Here is a 23,442-nt window from a genome sequence, read left to right on the forward strand (position 1 = left end):
AACAAAACATGTATAGAAAGATATAGCTTTATAACTTCTGCTCCCATTTTTGTCCCAAATTAGCAAACTCCTACTTACCTATTCTTTGGACTTGTCATCTTTCCTGTCAGACACAAAGTTTGCCAGTCATTAACGCAGTTGAAGAATTTTCCAGTTATTCTTCCTTTCTTGCACACCCTCAGTGTTCTTGAAGCTTATGCAGTCTGGTTAGGAAGAACCTGAGAGAACAGAGGTCCTCCCCCCTCATAACTCCTCCCAAGAGAGGCTGGTGTCATTTGCAAATGCTTATGGGCTTTGAGCAGCTTCACAGACCTTATAATTAAAGTCAGCCCTCATTTTGTTCCACTAAAAATAAACTTGACACGACCATGATTCTGTAATCTTAATACAGGAAACATAGTTCTTAACCACTTGGTTTGAAAACAATAGCATTTTTTCAGCTCCTACTGAAATTTTATTTTGAAATACACTTAAATAGTATGTTTAAAGGTTTTTTTTTTAAATCTTATTTCAAATCCTTGACAAAACCACTAAGTTACCCTTCAATATAACCAAAGTATGTTACATTTCTTCAAAGGTAACTTTGAAAGGGACCTATAGAGATGTATACACTCTTCAGTCAACTCTTAATATACCACAGTATATTAAATAATTGACTATCAGACCACTTGCAAGAATGCAATGAAAGGTTATTTAGTTTTCAGGTTATGGTTCCCACTTATTTCAACTTAGCAGACTTCTTAGTCATTCACATACTGTTGTACAAAGAAAGATGGAACTGACATGCAATAGCATATCTGCAATTCATAACTCCTTTTGTTCTTGTTATGGGAGGAAGACAAGATCTTGTGACTTAACGAAGTAACTGGCTCCCCCCCATGTTTGCACATCTTTAAGGGAAGTTTATGAAGCAGTCAGAAAATGGCTAAATGTGTCATTTGTCAAATAAAGAAAACTGAAGTAAAGCAGCTGCAATAGAGATCCAATATAAGCACATGAGCCTTGTAAATACTTGGCTTCAGTCTGGTAATTTCCTTAATAGAAAAAACAGCATTTCTAGGGAGGGAAAATTTAAGGCCCTAAAGCAAGTGCCAATTGTAGCTCCAATAAAACAGTTGGAAAGATGTGTGTCACTAGAGTAGAAAAACCAAATATAAAACCAAATTGTTACACATTCACATTTTCAGCTTATCCAGTCTATTTCTGCAAACTGTGCCTCCTCCCTCCAGAGCCATCACAGAAGCATATACTCTTTGAGAGCATGACACACCACTGCAGTTACTGCAACCATGCATTTTCCCAATAGTGTTTTGATATGTACGATTAAGCAAGATACATATAAATACACAGACCAGAGTACCAGACCCTTACTTGTTAGTTTATATAATGCTACTATGGAAAGTGAAGGTAGAAGGAAAACCAACTGTGAGATGGATTGACTTCATAAATCAGTCTTGAATTTGCAAGAACTGGGTAAGGCTTGTCAAAGGACATTTTGGAAGACTTTCATTCATAGGGGTGCTGTATTTTGATGACTTGATGGCACATTCCTTGTTTCTACCGTTTTCAAAACTCAAATCTTATTTTTAGTTTTCATGGAAATTGTGCAGATTTCTTGGGAGACCAGCAGACTTTGGGTATTTCCCAGAAACTCCTGAGATTTTGGCTATATGGTATATTTTACCTCTCCCTCAACTGCCTTTCTAATGCTATGGTATTACCTGCATCTCAGCTCACCAACTTGTACCATAGGAAGAAAGGATTCCACAATTATCGTTCAGCACACTGACACTGTATCATACCTTCTGATTTGTGGCACATTAGCTCCTGTCCTCCCATGGCTTGTCCCAGTTTTAGAACAAAGGTAGGCAGTGGTAGCTACCAAAGATTCAAAGGACAAAAAAATGCAAACTTGCATATATTAATTCATATATACTCTGAAGCTTGTGTGTCTTTAAAGGACCTTTTCTCCAAAGGACACTTATTTAAAAAAAAAGGAATGTATGCAGAGTGAGATTTGATTAGCAATGAAGAAAACCACAGGGAGATTCAAGGGTAGATAGCAAGTGGTGAAGCACATATCCAAAAGCCCGCTAATCTGGGAGATCAGATGCAACAAAGATCATCAGGGCCCTGTACCTTTATTTCTGCAAGTGTCCATGCAAAGTTGGGTGGTGGTGCACAGCCTTCCAGATTCAGTGCTCCAAAGGAAAAAATTGGAGCTCTACCCATAGTTAACCTCATCTCTTGGGATGGGCAGGTGATCCGGAACTACTCAGATCTCCAGGTGGCTTGCAGTAAGATCAGCAAGGATTTTCACATCCTACTTGTTTAAAAGCATGAGCAGCTGCACCCCAATTAAAAAGCAGACATGACTAACTGGAATAGTGGATTGTTCTGTGGATGGGCTGAGAGTACAATCCTGGTAGTTAAAATAAATTCCTGGGTTCAGAATTTTTACATGAAGTCTATGTCTTTTGTAGCAGTCTCTTGCTGATGGATCTGGGGGTCCAATATAAAGCTTAGTTCAAACAAGCCTGAATTCTGGCAAAGTTGCTCTTGAGAGCTTCTGGGCACTTGTCTACATATTTAAACCAGCTTATTGAAATGAGAGAGATCTTTCATGTTTCTGAAACTCCACATTCATAGATGATTAAAGTGACTGGTGTCCCTTCATCCAAAGTTTCTACCTACAGATGTCAAAAAACACATGCTAATAAATATGGCAAAGCCCGTCTCCAAAGTATAGCACCCTTTCCATTAGTTCCACAAACAGAAAAGTTCTATGGAAACGTTCTACAACTGAGAAGGAATTTATCACAGCTGTTGAACACTTCCACATTCTAAGCAATCTCTTAAGTCACACATAGGTTTGCACTAATAGTTATGGCTGTACGACAACCATTCCAAATTTATCCTTTTCTCCTGCAGCATCTTAAAAAGACACTTCCAATAACAAAAGTTGCCCTTAACATGAAGGAAAATAGTTCACTCTGATGGAGGTTAGAATTCACTAGGGATCAAAACATTAAACTTCCATCAAATTATTAAGCAAGGGATGCAGAATTGCCAGTCTGCATAAGTTCTGCCATCAAGCTGATGGCAATTCCTTGGGTTCTTCCAAAAGGTGAGATCTGGCCTCTAGGCCCTGCCCCCTGCAGAAATCCCTGCTGTCATGTCTTATGGGGATGGTGTGTACTGTGTGAAGTTGGAAATTCAGGCTGTGCCGGGAGGAACTCTGTGCCTCTCCCAGCACAAAAAAAGGTAAAATGGGTGAGACATGCTCAGTGATGTTGGATGACAGTATCAATTCAGACCCTATCCAATTTTTTTTTGCACCCCTGCTTTAAGCAATGATGTCACTGCACCAAGTATGCATCAAGAAATTACAGGATTTGCCCCTGCTACTTTTCAGTCCAAGGAAAGATGTGGTTGCTCCCTTTTCCCTCTGCTTAAGAAATGGTCAAAGGCCATTTTAAAAAATTGGCTCTAGTTTATTTTCCCTTGAGAGACTGAGAAGGGAATCAATTAAATTTATGCATTTAGAATAGTAAGCTATAAACTTTATCCAGTGTCTTTTATTTTATGCTACAAGGGTTCTGTACAAGCTAAAGCTACAAGTGGGAATCTGTTTACAGCCTTCAGTGCTGGAGCAGAGTGGGGAAGACAAAGACAGCTGTACAGCCTTTGCAAAAGCCTTTGCACAGACAAACAGGCTAGTGTACAGTACAGCTAATTAGAAGCTCCACCTTTAGCATGGCCAAACCCATTACTTTAGACATATCCCCCACAGCACACACTATAGCAAATACTCCAAGACATTTCCCTTTATCAAAGACTGTAACTGTGACTATGAATATAACCTAAGCTCAGCCTCTCAATCCTTTAAGCATTGAGTTATTCCTCATGCTTTCTCTGAATTTACATCAGATAGCAACTTTGTGTTTGAAATGTAAAAGGCAATCACTGAACAAGGTCTAAAGGCAGTTGCTGGGATAGCATTTGAAGCCTGCTTTCCACATGGCCTTCCAAACAGACATTTCACTAATCTGGGAAGATTTCATAGGGAGACTGAGAAACACAAAAAGTGAAGAGGAGTTCAAGGGGAGCAGTTGCTTCATGATGTGGATCTCCATCTGTTGAGAGTTCTATCAGCTGATGGAAGCTGGTTCTGAATTTCCATTAGTTGCAGGTTCTTCTTTTTTACTCTCCTCCAGCCCAGACCCACTCGACACAAGATGTTGCATATTCTAGTAGAGACAAAGAATGAGGAGTTACAATTGTACCCTACTGCTTTTCACAAGCCAAGAGTGTGGTTACGTGGAAAAAAAATCCAATTTCAGAACTCTAGTCTTAGTTTGGGTCTAGATATAAACTAGAAGGCTTTCTCCAATCTTTTTGCTGGATGTTACTTCCCAGTGAATTGGCTATTCCATTCTGAAATTCAAAACAGCCAAAAGACCATGGGAAAATTTTCCTCTGGGCACCTGCTTGAAACTTATGGCTACAGCAAGCGATGAGCCTTCATTCAGGGCCTGCGGAATGGGTTGGGAGCAGATCATTTTGAGTTTTCAGCTGTTAAGAATTTGAATCAGAATTGAAAAGTTCCCATTTCAGCAGGCAGGGAAGCAAAACACAGTCATCTTTAGAAAGCTGAAAAAGTACAGCGAGGGAAACAGATGTGCAGTAACTTTGAGATTATACATATATTCAGAATGTAGCAAGTCAGCAACAAAGGAAATAGAGGGAAAAAGGCAGAGAATATTTCCTAAGGCCTGTAGAAATTCACATTAACAGGCCTCAACCACCTGCCAGCTCCTAACCCTCCCCCACCCCACATTAATGCTGCAGGCCAGCTGTGCAGTGTTGTACGGGGGGGGGTGATCCTCATCTCATTCCCTCCCCCAACACATACAGTGAGCAGATGGCTAATCCCCTTGACGAACAAGCATTGGTTACCACTTCCCTTTGTGCCTAGTCTGTGCACATGGTAAGGCTGGCTGGATTTTAAGAAATCATTATAGAACAAGTCGCTTCACTGGGCACTCTAAATGTACTCACGGAAAGGATCCACTTCTGCTACAGAAAGGTACTCCAAGCTTGGCTCAGTACCTGCAATGGTAACTCCTGCTGCAACTCAGAGGCAGGAGACACAGTGTGTCTGGAAAAGCTCCCTCTGCCTGGCTGTGCCACCTGGTTCAGATGACCATGCTGAGTTGACTCTTCACTTGAACGCAAGCTTATGGGGATGTCAGCAACGTTTTTGTTCAGCTGGTTCTCGAGAGCCATAGAAGGATCAGAAAGCAGGGGAGAAGGAGGGCACTGCATGCCATCCCCAACAACATCCAAATCCTATGAAAAAGAAAGCCAAAAAATAAACCTGTGTGTTCCATTTTCTTCCTCCCAACCAACTTTTAACACTATTTCAGCTTCTTCTAAAGTGACAAACAAAATCAGCACGCATAAAAAGGTGTCAGATTAACATCCCTTTCCATTAAAGCAGGACACAGTCTAATGTTTTAGCCATTCAACTTTTAAAAAGGGTTTCATTTTTTCCTGAAATGTTGAAATGATACCCCATATCATCACCCCTTTGCAGGGTAAGGCAGAAATTCTATAATACAGCTGGGCAGGAAAATCTGAGACTTACTAATATTTGATCAAATGAGGATCCCATATGATTAAGCTCAGACTACCAAGATTCTTCTATGAATACCCGGGCAATTCTCTCATCTTGTGCAAACTTTATGCCATACTGATGGATGTCTGTGTGTGTCTGTGTGTTGTTGTAGCTTGAGAAAAGGAAGTATAACTGATATTTTATGGGCAAGAGATCTGCTAGCACACACAGCAAGTCTGATTTCTTTCTCAAACAAAAGATGGGGTGGGCAAAGGGGTGAGTTACTTGAAATCCAGAACAGTCACAGTTAAGAAAGAAGAAACCATGGAAGCATATGAACTCCACCTACCTAGAATGAAATAGCTTTTTAACAAAGTTTCTAAGTATATATGAATAATGGTCTATTATTTTAAAAAATGTCATTGCAAAATATCCTATCTAACTCATAAGTTCCAGTCATTCCCCAAAAGATGCATTTAGGAGTTAAAATTATTTAATGTTAGAGTCATAGTAGGGAAAGATGACATGGCTGGTAATTTAAGTCATATGCTAAAATGAGATGTGCTCCTGCTGCAAACAGGTACAAAACCCCTACAATTCATTTCCTAAGAGAAATCACTTAGAACTCAACTACACAATCAAAAGCAATACACAGATCTCACAGAAATGAATTCCTTCAAAATGCAGGTACTACTTCCTTCCACTGGATCTACTCCCTGGCTTCTTTTTTAGCATCTTTAAATGCACAATAAAATGCACTTCTTCACTCTATCATTCCAAATGATTTAATATTATTCCATTCCCCTTTGTTGTCTGTCTACTCCCCACCATTCTCCTGTGTAGACACCAAGAAGAAAAAAGCATAAAGAACAAAGTAATTTTACCCTTTCAGTGCTCCACTGCACTACAGATGCCAGGATTATTTTTAACAGAAGCACTGAAATAAGAGAGAACAGACATACTGCAGTGTGTATCAGTTAAATATGTGAAATCTTACAGAAAATTGGGTGTGGTAAAGCATTTGCTTTGCTGACTGACAGTGCAAGTAATATGAAAAGGGTATGAGACAACACAACAACTATCTACATATTCCTACAACAGGATGTTCATGTTATGGGCTAAGCTTGATTCCTAATAGGATCACACAAATAAATGAACATCCTCCAAAAGATCCACAGCAGAAGTAGTTTACTCCTATTGCAGTTGCAGACTTCAAGAAGAAAAAAATGAAAAGAGTAAGATAGTGATATTTAAGTTCAATAGTAAGACTTGATGTGTGGAGTGATCACCATTCACTAAAAAACAAATATGCTCATCAAGAAAACAGTAATAGCTGAGAATCTTAAAAGTACTCAGAAGCATAAGGAACACAGTACTTGAGGATGTTTCTTGTCACTGCATCTAAATCAGTCAGAAATTTGTTAACAAATGGCCAAGATAAAAACGACTATTTTTGAGAAGTGTATTTCCACATACAAGTACTGAAGTTCTCTTAAGAATCGGGAAGAATTTTATTGTCATCTGTTTGATCCAAGATTCAAAGACAGAAATGTACACTGTGGTAGTACTGTTGCTGCATTTTGATTACTAAATCAGCAGCACATTTGATGTTAGAAAGGTGCTTTCAAATGTTGCAGAATACAGAACATCTTTGGGGATTTGGTCCAGAATGCAGTCTGGAATCTGTCAACCATATCCATCCTACAAAGAGGCAAAACAGAGTTGCGCAACACAGCCTCTCACTTCCTGCCCACATCAGATTTCTCCATCTTCTCCATCACATGAAAAGAACTGTTCTATGTTTGGAAATTCATCAAATGAAGAAATAAACTGATGCATGAAATAGCAGACAAACTTGTATCAATCTGTTTCAAATTTTCAGTTTTTAGAACTTCCTGCTGACTATCGAGAAACAAAATTGAAGATGTTCAAGTAGAAACGTATACTGATTGCAACAGCTGAGAAAATGATTGACCAAATTTCATGTATACTGACTGAATCTTGGTTCAACATCCCTGCCCTTCACTTTTCCCTCTGTTTTTTTTATGGGAATGAGTGCTTTATGTCAGCCTAACACTGTAACACTGCACGCTTTGTTTTAATAATTTTTGATGCTTTCCTCTGTTTTTATTCCTTTTTGCCTCCTCCTTATGAGCTAGCAAAACCAAAGTGGCTCCAAGTAGTTCAGTTGTTCTTTACAGTTAACAAAAATTTAAAGTTAATTCCATTTGTATTTGTCTGAATACATAACAGTACTATCAGTATGCCAAACATGGTAATTTTATACCAAGCCAAGTTATACATTTTTATTCCTAAAGCAATGAAGTATCTTTCAATCTGCAATGGATTCTAATAGTGCATTTTTTCAATTTTCCCAAAATGTCCCTTTTTTTCCAGAATAAATGTTTTCAAAATGGCTTCAACGTGTCTGGAAATTTTACATCTGTAGCTATATTTTGCCCATGCAGCTTCAACCCACATCATTACTGACACACTCATACCCAGCTTAGAGGCTACGGTGCCTTCTGAAGCATCAAAGGAAGGCGCAGCATTCAATACACTTACATCACTGAACTCCAATGGCAAGCTCTCTGTGGGTCGGAGTTCAGCTGCACTCAAGTACAGATCCGTGGAAGCAGCTTCCAGCTCCTCAGGAACACAAAGTACCTGTTCAGGAACATACATCTGAGGTGGTAGTTGGAGATGCAGTGGACAGCAAGGATCTTCAGAGAGGCTTACAGGCACTGGCTTGCTGCAAGGTGCCTCTTCTGACCCTTGGCACAGCTTAAAGAGAAGCTGATTGGTGTCCTGGCAAATATCTGAAAATATAGTCAAAGGCAATGGGCAAGACTTGCAAAAGAGATGAGCCCTCCCAAAGCATGAGGACTAAGAGAAACTATCAAAATCAGATTTTTAACACACCATCAGGTTTGGAATTTTAAAAAATGGAAAAATTTACATGGAGGAATAGATGAGAGTTATAAATGGAGGAAGACAACTTTTCTACTTATTTTTATCTCCTTTTTACAATTCCTCTATACAGAAGAAAACCTTAAGATAGAACTCTGTAACTCCCAGGCCACTAGTATAGTCTGTTCAAAAACAGCTTTGGCTATTGGGTGGTACAGAAATAAGCAAACAAATCCAGAACAACTTAACTTTATTGCAGAAATATTATCCCATATTATGGAATTATGCTGGAAAAACAGGCTTACAAATGCCACAAAAGGCTTGAATTTCTACTAAAGACATTTAACATATTGAAATAAGTAATCTTTTGTCAGCAAACAAGTGGCTGATGTATGAAGGAAAAGACCACAATAATAATAATATGCTGATGGCTTGGTCTTATAGTTAGTCTAAATCAGAATAGGAGTTTTTAAGTGCCACCTCTTGGATACCACGGTGAAGATACAATAGACTCCACACTGGCTTGCTAAAATTAAAGCATACAACACATTCTACAAAAGCCATCTGTTTGTACATATTGATACATGGAGTTTCTGGTCATACTATTTTTTTCCTGAGGTATGGTTGTTGCTTCCAACTGAATTGACTGTTCCAGTCCAAAACTATGAAACAGCCAACAGACCACAGGAAGACCCTGTTTTGGGCTCCTGTTTGAAACCAGAGGCTACAACAAGCCACTAGCCTTGATTCAGGGCCAAAAAAGGAACAGAACCTAGTTAGGTGCTCAGATTGCCAGAACATAAACAACTGAGATGGTAAAAGGATACGAGTAAGGCAGTGTCTTGTCATTGGGAGCGACTGATTGGAACACCGAATATCATCTACAAAGGCCAAACATCTCTGGCTGGAACGAGTGGTATGTGCCTGAAGATGACAAATCACAGCAAAAGAAGATTTGCAGGTTGCTGCTGAAAGCTACTGCCCAATAGGATTTTTTCCCATTCCAGAGTCACCACATGCATACACATGCACACTAAGAGTCACTGCAACGTTTCTTCTAGATGTCTTTATAACCATTTTAGAGGCTGAGCTGATAAGCATTCAATTGCCAGGATGAAGTCAGGGTGAAAGAAGCTATGCTTAGCCATAAAGGCATTCACTGTTCCAAGGAATTCCAAGTACTTAACTATTTTTGTTTTACTTTGAATTGTGAACATAGCACAAGATATGTTTACATCTGAAAGTCTTCAACACTTCAGAGGCAGTTTATTTTAGGCCCATACCTGACCTTCATGGAGAAAATCACTAAGACTACAATTTCTACCACCAACAAGCTAAATGGGCACAGAAGAGCAGCCTGGCGCAAGTACCTGCTGGGCAGCACCCTCAGTGGCCAGCATTCTGCGTTCCTTCAGTTGCCGGTGTAGGAGCGCCTCCACACCATAGCGCTGTCGATACCGTCTCAAGTATTTCAGCCGCTTCAGGTTTTCGCGTTCTTTAGCCAGAAGTCCCTCTGGGCCTGTCAGGAGGCTGCTACCTGGAAGACACCAAGGAAGCACCCCCAAGACAGACTCAAGGTACTACCATGCCTGTTGAAAATCCCAACAGACCATAAGCAGAGCACCTGTCGTTTTATTGAACCTCTTTGAGAAAATGTTATTTTACTTCAGGCTCAAAATTTCCATCTCTTGGTCCTTGGCTCAGATAAGGTATTAAGCAAAACGCAACATGCAGGCAAAATGGCAAGTCCTTGCAGATCCACTACCTAGTGAAAAGTTTGTCTTATCTGTAAAACTGGGTAACTTCCAGTATCAGAGTGAATACAATGGTTCAACAAATTTTAAAAAGTGATCAGAAGAAAGATTCAGACTACAGTAGAGGATCCTCTGGATCTTTCCTAGCTTATATATTGCCCCAGATGAGGCTTTGAGCCATATTTTTAGAGCATGCATTCCAAAACATCTGGCTTGAATTGAATAGTATAAAAAGCCGTTGGGTTTGTTTGTGCTAGCTGACAGGAAGTTAAGCTTCCAAACAGTGCTGGAAAAGTCACTTGGCTGGTCCTACAAGGCAGTCAACTGTGATACTTTAAGCAAAGTACTCTTCCTTCTATAAAATTCAGGAAATGGGAGACCATTTGTTAGTCAAAGTAGCAGTCCACCTTTCCCTTGATATTTGCACAAGGTTTCCAAATTCATATAGTGTCCAAAGTGTGTTCCATGTTTGTGGCTCTAATGCAGCTCTCTTAGGAGACAGATGGTGCACAGTATTCCAAACTAGGATTTAGCAAATTCCTAATTAAATTGAAGATTACTTAAGCAAGTACCATTTCAGTAAAACATTAACAAGCAAGAAATGAGAACTGTTCAAGCACTAAGCATTATAGCTCTTGGTAAATTGCTTTCAGATGGCTGCCCTAATGAATTTCAGATCAGCATTAGCAAAGCCTCTGAGCTGCATCCCTGAACTAAAGCTGTAACTGCGGCCATTTACCTATGGCTTCATGTTCCACCTTGCGGCTGTGCAGGTACCGGCGTTTCTTCTCCTTCAAGAGGTGTTGAAGCCGTTTGAACTGATCAATATACAGAGATTGCAGTCGGATCAGTTTCTCTCGCATGATCAGTGCCACTTCCTCAGCAGTGTACACACCAGCATGTCTGTGCAAACAGGATCCCATCTAATAATTAAGCAATCTGATGCCCTGCTTACTCACTATTCATTAACAAAGAAGAACTAGCTAAAGCAGGGGTCCTCAAACTTTTTGAATATGGGGCCAGTTAAAAGGCTACGGTGATCGTTGTGGGCTGGTGAGGCGGCATCGGGCACGCGGGGTGGTGGCTTGCTTGGCGATCTCCCAGAAAGTCCAAAATCATCTCCGAGCGAGCGAGCCACCATCTCCCCACCTGTGCTGCGAGGCAGTGGCGAGCACACGCGTACGGGAGGCAGGTGGCGGCTTGCTTGCTCAGAGACCATCTCCAAGCAAGCAAGCCACCACCTCCTCACCTGCACAGCCATGGCAGGCCAAATCCGCCCCGAGGGCCATAGTTTGAGGACCCAAGAGCTAAAGAGTCAGGTAGCAAAAGGAAGTACTTAAGAACAAAGTAGCCAAACAGATTGACCATCAAAAGGGGACATCTGCATTTCCAGCATTTTTCTCTGCACCTTCTAATAGATGATTCTAACTTGGTAAACTTAAAAACAAAGAACACAATAGTTTTCCATAGATACTTCAACGAGTTCAGCAGATTACAACTATGTATCACAGTATTTGGAGTGCTCTTACTACAGATAGTAATATATTGTTACTACAGGTAGCAATAGCTGCTAAAAGCATTGTCATTCTGCAAAGTGCAAGACAATGGTCACATTTGCACAACATGAAAACTCACTCTGTGAATAAGCTGCACAGTCTTTTGTTTTTTGAAAATTGATTTTTGTTGATCATATTTCTGACTGGGACATATGCAATCATGAAATCTGCACCTGTCCCTATCAAAAAACGCATAATTAGTGATGCCAAAGCCCTATTTTAAAAGGAAGCCTGAATTCTGACAGGTGTCAATTCCATGCTCCATAACCAAGAATCTGTACTTTCCCAGGTAAAGTAGAAGACACTGAAAACAGCTAACCACTAAAAACAAGCAAGAAAGCAAGAAGTAATGACAGCATTTGTGCAAATCTTGGGTGCATCCCCCACCATGAAGAAGTTGCAAATCAGTGATGGCCAATCCAATATGGTACATAGGCAATTTGAAGGAAATGAGTTTTTTAAGATTGTGAAAAGCAATCTCTGGGGAAGAGAGAGAAAAAGCCATGGCAGCTGCAAAAAAGAATTGCAGTCACAATGGAGAAGAGTGATGGCCACTCCGAAGCGCTGTCTGGGCACTTGGTGAAGCAGCTGTCATTGGCTGTGGCCTGGACAAGCTTGGAAAGAGTTTTTTGCTGCCTTTGTTGAACAGCTCACTTGCCATTTCACTATAACCATAATGGGGTTGGTTCCCTAGGTTTGGTTAATGTGACAACTCATCTTGGGTACAACCCCTAGAACAAGGGGTTCTAGGATTGTCCACAAGTAAGCTGCCCTGCAGGAAGTGACTGAAATTTGCACTACTCACCCATCCATCGTAGTTAATCACCTGCACTAGGTTGTTGTGTCATGTGACCCGTCAATAAAAGACATTATCACTATTCATTAATGCACTTTATATGGCCCTTCCCTTAAAGTTCACAACTTTCATCTAATACAGAATGTGACAGATAGGGAGACTAGCTGCACATTACTCAGCTACCACAATAACTGCATTGACTCAACAGTTGTTCAATGCATAATCTGTGTGCCAAGTTCTAACAACAAAAATGCATGGAGGACTTTTACATAATTGGAATGACATCAAAGACTACATCTTTTGGAAGCATTCTGAGGCCTGAGTCAGGGGCAGGGGTTCAATAAAAATCCTGATCTACTCCAAGCTGTTGAGATAGTTCAAGACACAAATTTAAGTTTAAATGTTTATAATACAGCTTTTACAAAAGTATACTAGTGTGGGCATGAATGGTCCAGCAAATAAAGCCAACACAGAGTCTATTTTGTGACTAAACCAGAACTGCTAACCAAGATCACATTTGGGCAGCTTTGTTACATCTTTTGTAGCAGGAAGTGAACCTTCCATTATCCCACCACTAACCGACATGAGTATGTCACACAAACAGCACCACTTCTCCCTTGAAAGGAGGCTCACATTGAGATAAACATCTAAACTGAAAGCTTCAGTAATCATTTACAGAAATGGTTTGGTATTTCTTGAAACTGAATTCCTAAAATGTACCATTCTGTAGCAGAAATTCAGACAAGGATCACTGTTCAAAGGACTCACTTGAGGGGGTCCTCTTGGTCACTGTCAATGCTATCTGCTTCACTGTCAGGATCACCTCTCCATGTCTGATCTACAGTAAGAGGTTCCTGCTCGCCATCACTCCAGCTGTCCTCATCTGGAGGGAGAAATCCACTGCATTTGTTATTTGGAGAAAGGTCTGCTAAGGATCTAAAATCCAGTATCAGAAACATATGCAAAGTTTCAAGAACACAAACCAAAAAGAAAGTAATTTTCACAATTTACCAAAGAAGTTCCATGTTGCAAGAAAAAACCACCAGTTAATTCAAAGTGATTGAGAGACAAATCTCACAAGAGTTCTGACGGAATTATTCCTGTTGCTGGCCTAATATGGCAAACTGACTCAAAGAGATATTGAGTGCAAGTGTGGTGTAGTGGTTAAGAGTGTTGGACTGGGACTTGAGAGACTCAGGTTCTTGTTCTCACTCAGCCACAAAGCTCACTAGCTGACCTTAGGGTTTTTGTTAGGATAAAATCAAGAGGAGGATTATGTAATTATCTTGTGTTCCTTGCAGGAAAATGGTAGAAAATAAATAATACCGTCTATTTAGACACAAATTGTCCATTAATATCCTAATTATATGTGAGGCTGATTTGTCCATAATCTGCTACAGAAACTTAGTTTAATATCAAAAGGAAATAAACTACACATTATGGTTGGGTAGCATGCTGACAACAAGCCACATGATCATCCTTTCATTCTTCCAGTACGTTTAACTGGTCATCAGGCTCCAAGGAGCAATTATGCTTTTCGTTAATCAGAAAATAATCCCCCAAAACAAGTGCCTGCAAACATAAGACAGAACATTCTGACAGCAGAAAAGCTGTAAGGCAAGTAAACATGATTTAACTGTTCAGTAATAACACAGACTAACTAGGAAGAGTACCAATATAATGTCCCTCCCTCAACTGAATTCTTACAACCCAAAGTGTAAATACAAATACACATGTACTTCTGACTGCTTCTGTTAAACAAGATCTGAGCTTGAGGCACAGTGCACCAGTGGATATAGGGCACTTCTTGATATACACTGATGGGGAGAATTTGGGAAATTGTACTTTCAGGATTCCCTAATAAAAGCCCAAACTATCTTAACTGTGACTATTTGACCAGCCAGCTTTTGACTTTATTAAGTCAATGCTCTTTATTACTATACAAATAAGTGATTTTCAATTTTAGAGGTATCTGAATGCTGCACAAGTTGTCCCATGCTGATATTCTGCCTAACATATTAAATGCACCTATGTTTCTCAATAATACATCTAACCAAAAACAGATACAGTATCTATTAGAAAATGCTAAGAGAAAAGTCTAGCATTTTCTATTTCCAAAAGTCTATTTTCCAAAAGAGAAAAGTCTAACAATTTCTATTGTTTGGCGTCAGCACTTCAACTACAAAATGGAATTATTTTAAACTGGGATGTAATAAGCCAATACTAACTGCCTCCTTTGCCTCAACAGTTTGCCAGAGGTGCCATTATTGCCTATTCTACTTACCCAGTATCCGGCTAGCTTCACTGCGGCTACTTTCTGCAGTCTGGGAACCCAATTCTGTCTTAGCATAAGAGCTCAATTGACAGAGGAGAGACTCTCGCAAAGGGCTAGGATTAGACTTCTTCATCTGAGCCTGTAGTGCCAGGGCATTTCTGCGAGCATGTTCAGCACAGAATGATACTCTAGATGGGAAGGCAACACAGAAACCAGCAGTTTATGTAAGGCTTCAAAAATACCCAAGAATGAGCAATAGTACTCGTTGCTTTTTAAAAAATAATGGAGTAAAAAATCAATACAAAATATACAATAGATTAAATAATAAGAGTGGATAAATAATTTAGTCACATATAAAGCAAATTTAACATACACTCTTGTAATGGAAAGCCGTCAGGAATTTCCTGTTCCCCTGCTGACCTGGGCAAAATCCTGCCTAGTATTTCCCCCATCCTCCACTCCAGGACCCATCACTGGATTCTGTGCATGACAACCCAAGCTTGGGGAACAAACAAGTTTATTTAGAAAGATAAAACACAGAGGTTGAGGGTGCTTAAACATACAATCTAAAAGGGATTAAAACAGAGTGAAATGGGAAGTTGGGCAGCAGCAACAATACAGTTCACTGCCAATAATAAATCCCAACTCCCAGGGACTTGTCCCACTTGAACTAGAAAATAACAAGGCTAACACTATCCTCAGGTATACTTCAGAGTTCTGCCTCAACAGGATCAAGATGCACAAGGCTTCACAGCATTCTTTGACACAGCAAACAGACAGCAGAGTGGAACCTCTAGTCTTTTATCCTCTATTCTTTATTCCCCACCCCCATCCCAGCAACACTGGTCAGCTGACCCATGGGGCACTTCCCAATCCTTGGGGCCAACCATTTACTACAGGTGTTGGTTGTTAACCAGTCACTGCTGTTATTTCCTGCATCCTTGAAGCCCTAACTTCTGATAACTCCCAAATTACATCACAAAGGGATGAGGATGCCTCCCAAGACCTTGGGTGCCAGATTCCTGCTGTGCTGGCACCTGGATTTATAACATTTGATACAAAGTAAATGCTTTCCTTGCACCCTGGGGCCCAAGCCATTTCAAGTTACAATTCTTTAATAATGAAGCACCAAACAATAATGCAGCTATCACTAAAATGGATACTGGTGAAGTCAAAGCAATGTTGTAAAGTCTGCTTCTGCACTCCCAAGTATTCATGCAGCATATACACATCTATACCCTATCCTTTAAATGAAACGAAGAGGCACTTTTTTTCTTTTTCTCCCTGAACATTGAGATAATTTCAGCCACAATAATGCATGTTTTCCTTGTTTAAAGCATCAAATTACCCTTAATGTAAAAGCACATGGTGTTGTTATAAATCAGTCAGAAAAGACAAAAGTACTTTGAGAATTGTAACATTCTCACAAAATGCTGTGCTCATACATGCTGTGTAATTGTTCCCAGTTGATTCCTCCAGCAAGACTGAGTGGTTAAACCAAACAGGAACTTACCAGAGCAGAAAAGCATAAATTTCCATCCAGAACTTCACACCTTGTGGCTCCTCTAAGAAGCCTAGATCTTGAAACCAACTTCAACCCAACATCAAATTGTGGCTTGCAGGAGGCAGAAGCACAGTTTGAAGGACAAAAGCTTTTCTGCCCTATAACCTATTAGCACCTATTGCCATTCCCTGCTAGCAGGCACAGCTAACTGTGAAAGATCAGGCAACATACATAAGCATGCTTAATTACAGATGCAAATGAATCCACTCACCAAGGTCACATATCAAAAAAGAACAAGGCAAGGGAGAGAAGATGGTTAGGACTATAGTACAGTGGTACCTCAGCTCACGAATGCTTCAATTCATGACCGAATTGGGCCGCAAACATAAATTTTATAAAAATTTTGCTACAGGTTGCGAACTCTGCATTGGGTGATGATTGCGAGCGTGCCCGCCTTCCCTGCATAGGCACAATCGCAGTCGTGCTGGGGGGGGGGGAGATGGCCGTGATTGCGCCCATGCTCCTTGCCTGAGCACGCCCGCCTCCCCCCCGCATCTGCCCCCACTGTGCCCGCCCGCATCCACCTCCCCCCCAGTGCACCCACGATCGTGCCCATCTCACCCCCACACACAATCGCTGGGGGGAGGGGGGAGATGGCCGCAATTTTTTTTGTTTGTCACTTTGCTTCAAATTTTTGTGAGCCCAAAAAAAAAAAAAAAAAAAAAGTTGCAGAACGGATTAACCTTATTTACATTGATCCTTATGGGGAAATCTGATTTGGCTCACGACCAGTTTGGACCACGACCAGAGTCCTGGAATGGTTTAAGTTCGTAAGCCAAGGTACCACTGTAGCAGTACTTCACTAGAGGGGAACTGTATTCCAATGGTTTAACCTCATCAAGGTTTTATAAAGTTACTAGTTAACCTCTAAGTTTCAAGTGGTTTCAATTCACCACTTTGCATTCACATATAACACTAAACCAAGGGTATATCTCCTGATGTTTTGGACTCCAACTCTCAGAAACCCTGTCAGCATGGCCAAATGGTCAAGATTGTTGCAAGGTGCAGTCCAAAACAACCCTGTACTAAATGGGCCAGAGACAGAGTCCCTGCCTGTTTACTGGAGTGTGAGTGGGCAAGCAGTTGACAACTGGCATGCTTGTTCATTCCTGCTCATTCACAACCCACTGCTTGTTTAAGCAGTTAGCTGTTCTAAATAAAGTGGTAAAAAGTTCTAATTTCTGTCTTACAGTTATACAAGTGGGAAGTGCACAAGGTTTGTTGCTGTTCCAGGTATGATAAACTGTAGTTCTGAGTTACTTATGAATGCAGGTTAAGAATGATCAAACCTCAGAGTAGTTCACCTCCAATTTTTAAGTAACTGATCTAGGCATAAAACATAAAACAGTGGCCCTGTGCCACTGACAACAGCACAGTCCATGATCACCTCTTTTTGCTATAAACAACTAGCATGACTTGATCTAGATGTACCACATTACCAAGATGCATGCAATAGTCTGATTCATGCGGAAAAGCATCAGGCAGTTTCATCCCAGAGTTAATACTTTGGTACTACAGCATCCTTTAAATTTCTTAGATTTATTAGCAATTCTTTAATTTAACAGCATTTGGGAATTACTGGTCTAGTAGGGCTAATGGATCTAGGATGGATCCAATAAGTAGTTCAACAAGAGTCAACTTACTTTGAGCCAGAGTATCTGTTGGAAGCTAGTAATTTCTCAGTTGTTTCAGTATTAAATTAGAAGGGTTTTAATCCTACACTTAAAATGAGACTTCATCATCAATTTGCACTGGATAGTGCACAGAACTCAAAATTCACTTAAAAGCACTGACAAGTACATTCTGATACGTCTATTTTACTGTCCCCATGCATTCAATCAGAATGTTAGCAGAGCAACTCCACAATGAAAAAACTATTAAGGGGGGAAAAAAGGGAAGAGAGGAACTTTCTGGAGGTGCCAATTCTAGCAGTGCAATGTGTTTAAGAATCTACCACTACATGAAGCAGCTGCATAAGGCCAGTGTGGTGTGTGTCATCTGCCTAGTTAAGTCTCAAGTTATCACACCACTATGCCTCACATTCTTCTGTTTGCATTAGACTTATTTTATATGTTAGCATTCACAACCTCCACATGTAAGACCAGATGTTAGCCAATTTCCAGAGATAACACAAACGTACAGAACACATACCCATCCTTCTTCTCAGGCTTAGGAGCTGCATTTGGACATCTCTTGCCATTCTTAGTGGAAATGTAGCTACACTGCTTGAAGGGTGCATTCCTGTCTTCAAGAATGTGCTTAATGCAGAACTCATGTCCCTCCAAACGAGGCTGAGAGCATGGACGATGAGCAAAGGCACACAGCAAGGCCTCCTGTGGCCTTGGCAAGGGGGTGAGTCTCCCCCTACTTGAAGGCAAAACATGGATCCGAATTCTGTTCATGCCAGTATCTACGAAGAATATTGCATTAATACATATAAGTCATTAGTAAAAAAGCATACTCAAGCTCTTGTCCCCAAGGCCTTAAACACATGTCTAAGTAAGTGGGCGCATTTTTACACCATATACAAAACTTTCTCTCCCATCCTATCCCCTAAAAGCTTTCTACATACCCTGGGCTCCTCTAACTTAAAAGTAGAAATAACCTAGTACAAGTTTCCACCCGAAACCTTCAGAGTGCTTCATTCAAGCTGCAGATTTAAACGGACCCACCCAAACTCAACCACCCTGGGGACACGCGGCGAGGGGGGGGGAACCAGTAGTGAGCGCCAAGCTCCAGTTTCGGTCGGAGTTCCAGAAACAGCACGAAACGTTTCCTCGCCTCCCTTCTCGCTCCCGCCCCGGCCATGTTCCTCCACATTCTGCTCCCCTGTTAGGCCACGCTCGTTTACCCTTGCAGTTGCCGGCAGCGAAACGGTCTGGGGGTGCTTGGGCGGAGTGCGCCCTTGTAGCAGGACACAGGAAACACCAAGGGGGAGAGGGAGAAGTTTCCGTACGGCGACACGCGGGCACACGCATATCTTTGCACTTTAAAAAGATAAACCCCTTTGAAAAGAAACTCCCTCTCCACCTTCTCCCAGTACCCTTGAGGGGTTTCACATAACCCAGGCACCCTCAGACCTTGAAAATTCCGACCAAGCCGCAGCCACCCAAGTTCTGCCCTCGATAAAGGGCAATTCGCCGACGGCCCTTTTCCTATCGTTTGCCCGTGAGAGACAGCGCAGAAAAACCCCGCACCCAACTGCCGACACCGCGACCTCACAACAGGACGATGAGAGGAATAACGCCCCTCACCTTGGCCCTTCCCGCGTCCGCCATCTTACCTTCTTCCTCTCGCTCGAGTTCCCTCACTAAGGCCTCGAGCTAGCTATCGCCAGCCAATACGGGGGCGCCAAAAGCGAGGACAGGATTGGCTAAAGACGGTGTCATTCGAGCGGGTGGACGCGGGAAGGCGGTGTCTCATCATTCTTTCCAAAAATTGCTCACGAGCCGTGCGGGACGAGAGGAACGAGCCTTGGCTGATTATTCTGGCTGTGCGCGAGGTCCGGGGTTAAGTAGGCGCAGGTAGACGCGAGTGTTGCGCTTCAGCAAACGCCGTTCGAGCCCAGGAACAACTGCTCTCCACGAACTACGGCGCGGTAGTGGGCTGAGCGTAGTTCCTGTTCAGGGCAAAGAGTTTCCTCTGAAGGAAGGGGAAGTTTAACCCTTTCCCCCATTAAAAAAAAAAAATCGTGGTCCAGTTGACACTTTACCTTTTCATACTTGTGAGAGAAGGGCTGCCCTTGTGATTCCTGCACTTCGTAAGTACGGTCTGCACACAAACCGTTTTGTAACACGTTAAAGGTTTCTTACGGTATAAGCTGTCATGGGTTAAAGCCCAGCAAATGCATGAAGTTGCAGATTCGGCGCGCGTGCACACGGTTTAAAAATTATAAATAGTAACATCAAGTTGCAATGAAATACAAATAGCCCAATAATTATAAGAAAACGTTAGTGCAACTGTAGTGGAACAGGAAGCCATTACCTACAAATATTGAAAGTGTAGTGCTGCTTGAAGATTATTATTAATAGAATAATAAATGCAAAGGCATCACTGCAGCTTGACATGGCAGAGGCACCAGCCGTTTTGAACCGATATAGCAAAATTGACAGTGGAATGTGGTGCACTTGGGTAGGCAGAGCAAAGTTCTGCACTGTGAAGTTAATATAGTAGTTATGAAGAAGAGTAGTGCCTCAAAATCTGCATAGTGTGACTTTACAAAGGACAGTCCTCTGTTTGAAGGGCTATCCAGTCCAAGTCACTATCATCACGTGGCACTGAAACAGCATATTGAGTGGATGCGCAAGCCACCTGGACACAGATGACATACTGTGTTATTTAAAATATATATTTAAATTACAGTACTTATTTCAATTTTAGGCAAAGTAGCATGTTTTGGTGATGTCCAAGTGGCCATCCTAAGATTAAAGCCCTCCTTGGTGCAGTTACTCAAAAGCAAGTAGAACTAAATTATTTGCTAGCACTGTTACAAAATCATTGGGTAGGGTTCAAATTTCATTAAAACAGTTACAATATAAAGCTACAAAAATTCGAAGAGATTACTAAATTAGGCCTTAAAATCAGCACATGCCAGAGTAAACAGATTAATATGGGAGAATGTAGTTTGTCAGTTTACCTGGTCCCAGGTTGTTAGAGCCTATTTTTAGCCAATATCACCACTCTGAACCTGACTCAACAACATATTGCTTGCCAGTGTGGTTCTCTGAGCAAAGGTACAGTATGCTAATAGCACACTTACTACCCAACAATCAACCTGCCAAATTCTGCTCTATGTGCAGTCTCCATTTGCAAGGGAAGCCTCAAGTGGAGCATATTTCAGAATTATTTGCCAGGGTGCTTGCAAGGGGACCCTGCAAGAGGATGGTCAAGATATCATCTTGCTGGTGCGAGTGTAGGATATGGAATAATCAATTCAAGTTGTGACAACCCAGGTTCAGGCTGGGCATCAGGAAAAGCCACCTCACTGTCATAGCAATAGGACAGTGGAATGAGCTGCCTAGAGAGGTGGTGGGCTTTCCCACATGAGACACATTCAAAAAGAAACTGGACGGCCATCTGAATGGGATGGTGTAACTTGGGTGTCCTGCAACAGCAGGGGTTTGGACCTGATGACCTTCATGGCCCCTTCCAACTCTATTCTATGATTTTATGATCTGCATGAAACAGAGTATGGGACAGAGTTTGGTCTCTGTGAAGACAAACCAGGAACAAGAAATTGGCACCAGCTGGAGCACTTCATGCTATGATTGGGAAGATGTAGGGTAGAACGCAGATTAGTTTGCACCAATAGTTGCACGGCAGAAAAGTGTATATAATACACAGCTTATATACAAACCTTTTGCAATATGCTTTCTCCAGTTCTGTATTACCAGACCTTCATGTATATATTTATTTTTATTAGGGGTATTTCTAACCCGTCCATTACTGCATGTCTCTGGACGGCTTACAATAAATCACCCAATAAATAAAAGTATGAGGCTGAAGAGTTATAGCCACATATTCTATTATTCTACTCCTTGTTGTAGGGGGTTAATATGCTAGTGAAATTATGTTGTGACTGGGTGTTAAGTCAATCATACGCATTGTTCTGACATGCCAGTGCAGGTAGCACGATTTCTTACCCACCACCATTCCTGAAATCAACCAAGTGAGACTGGTAGTAAATTGTTCTTAACATTAGTGAAGGAGCAAAGGATTTGGTGTGCGCTCTTCCCCCATGCCTCTACCCATTTTGACAGCTATCTTTGTGGGTGGAATTTAAGGAGTTTTAAGATCTGCAAGCATCAGCCAGTTCCTCAGGCTATGAATCTTGAGTATAGGATTCTGCTCCAAATCATGTTACAGAATTTGTAGTCCTTACTAAAATGACCTTCCATAGATCTTTTACATTAGCCAGGTAAAACATATGATGCTCCGGATATTGTTGGGTTGCAACTCCTATCAGTCCTTTCCAGTGTAGTCAAGCATTGAGGAATGATGGGAGTTGTGTGGCTTGCCAGATGTTGGTGGCCTATATTCCTCACCCTTGTTTTAACAGGGTACCATCAAGATGCCTAGATGCCAAACCAACCTCCCGATTTTAGAAAAATGAACTAGACTTGTGTACTGAAAAGGAAGAATAAATGTGTGGTACTGCAGAGAATTCAGCTGCGTGGAAATCTAAGCTTTCATTAATAAAATGTTCTAGTCCTTACGTTTGCCAAGATATTCTGTGTTTGAAAAGGCAGCAGAGAACAAAAGCAGCCAGATTTCACATGGTTATGGTGGCAGTTGTTCAGTGCATTCTGTAATTAATTTCCCAACCTCATTTCTCCCAAACCAGCACTTTGCAATAAGAAGTTATGCAAATTTATTCAGCTCTGCTTAATGTTTACAGGTACTTCTTTGGTGTACAATCTGGATTGCCTGGACACAGAATTCAGTTTAATTTTTGTCAATAGCCCTATCATAATACATCTCAAAATATAAAAAGAAGCAGGTTCTGACTATTTAATAGAGCTTGCTAACCTTTATATACTTTCTGCTAATGGGGTAGATAGAAATCGAATGAATAAAATAGGTGACTAAGAAAAAACTCAGCACTTCTTTCTCCATTTACATGACTTATTTGCAAATCAGTGAAAGATTGAATATATAAAATCCAAGGGTGTAAGCAACCAATTATCCATAAAATATGTAAATGTCAGGCTACTTAACTTAAGTTCCTAACAGTTCAAAAGCCTAGGGGTACCAGCACATGTGGGCTAACCCAACTGCATGAAATTAGAATTATTAGAATTCCCAACTCAAAACATTAACAGGCACAATTCAGGAGAGTCAGTGCACTGCAGTGGTTTGTGTCGGACTAGGACTCCAAAGATCCAGACTCTAGTCCCCAACTTGGCCATGAAACTCATTTGGTGGCTTTGGGCAAGTCACTGACACTTAGCCTAACCACAGGGCTGTT

At 41.2% G+C, this 23,442-nt stretch overlaps 1 protein-coding gene and 2 non-coding genes across 6 annotated transcripts; all 3 read right to left on the reverse strand.

Moving 5' to 3' along the window:
* Nucleotides 1–3,473: 3,473 nt before the first annotated feature.
* Nucleotides 3,474–20,059, reverse strand: KANSL2 (KAT8 regulatory NSL complex subunit 2). 4 transcript variants are annotated; one of them, XM_044421884.1, is made up of 10 exons: nucleotides 19,730–20,058; nucleotides 18,627–18,885; nucleotides 14,921–15,099; nucleotides 13,405–13,519; nucleotides 11,024–11,187; nucleotides 9,901–10,067; nucleotides 9,358–9,454; nucleotides 8,186–8,439; nucleotides 5,062–5,352; nucleotides 3,474–4,250 (listed from the first exon to the last, which is right to left on the reverse strand). In XM_044421884.1, the coding sequence occupies exons 2-9, from the start codon at nucleotides 18,875–18,877 to the stop codon at nucleotides 5,080–5,082; spliced, it is 1,500 nt and encodes a 499-aa protein (XP_044277819.1). In that variant the 5' UTR covers nucleotides 18,878–18,885; nucleotides 19,730–20,058; the 3' UTR covers nucleotides 3,474–4,250; nucleotides 5,062–5,079. The 4 variants fall into 4 exon arrangements, with proteins under 4 accessions (XP_044277819.1, XP_044277818.1, XP_044277817.1 ...); XM_044421883.1 differs by having other exon boundaries at nucleotides 5,113–5,352; nucleotides 19,759–20,055; XM_044421882.1 differs by having other exon boundaries at nucleotides 5,113–5,352; nucleotides 19,730–20,055.
* LOC123019349 lies at nucleotides 4,404–4,538 on the reverse strand. Its single transcript, XR_006413914.1, has one exon. It is a non-coding gene; the product is annotated as a small nucleolar RNA SNORA2/SNORA34 family (small nucleolar RNA).
* On the reverse strand, nucleotides 9,153–9,288 carry LOC123019347. The gene has a single exon (XR_006413913.1). It is a non-coding gene; the product is annotated as a small nucleolar RNA SNORA2/SNORA34 family (small nucleolar RNA).
* Nucleotides 20,060–23,442: the final 3,383 nt, after the last annotated feature.

Source organism: Varanus komodoensis, unplaced genomic scaffold, assembly GCF_004798865.1.
Source record: "Varanus komodoensis strain SLA01 unplaced genomic scaffold, ASM479886v1 scaffold12, whole genome shotgun sequence".
Classification (NCBI taxonomy): Eukaryota; Metazoa; Chordata; class Lepidosauria; order Squamata; family Varanidae; genus Varanus; species Varanus komodoensis.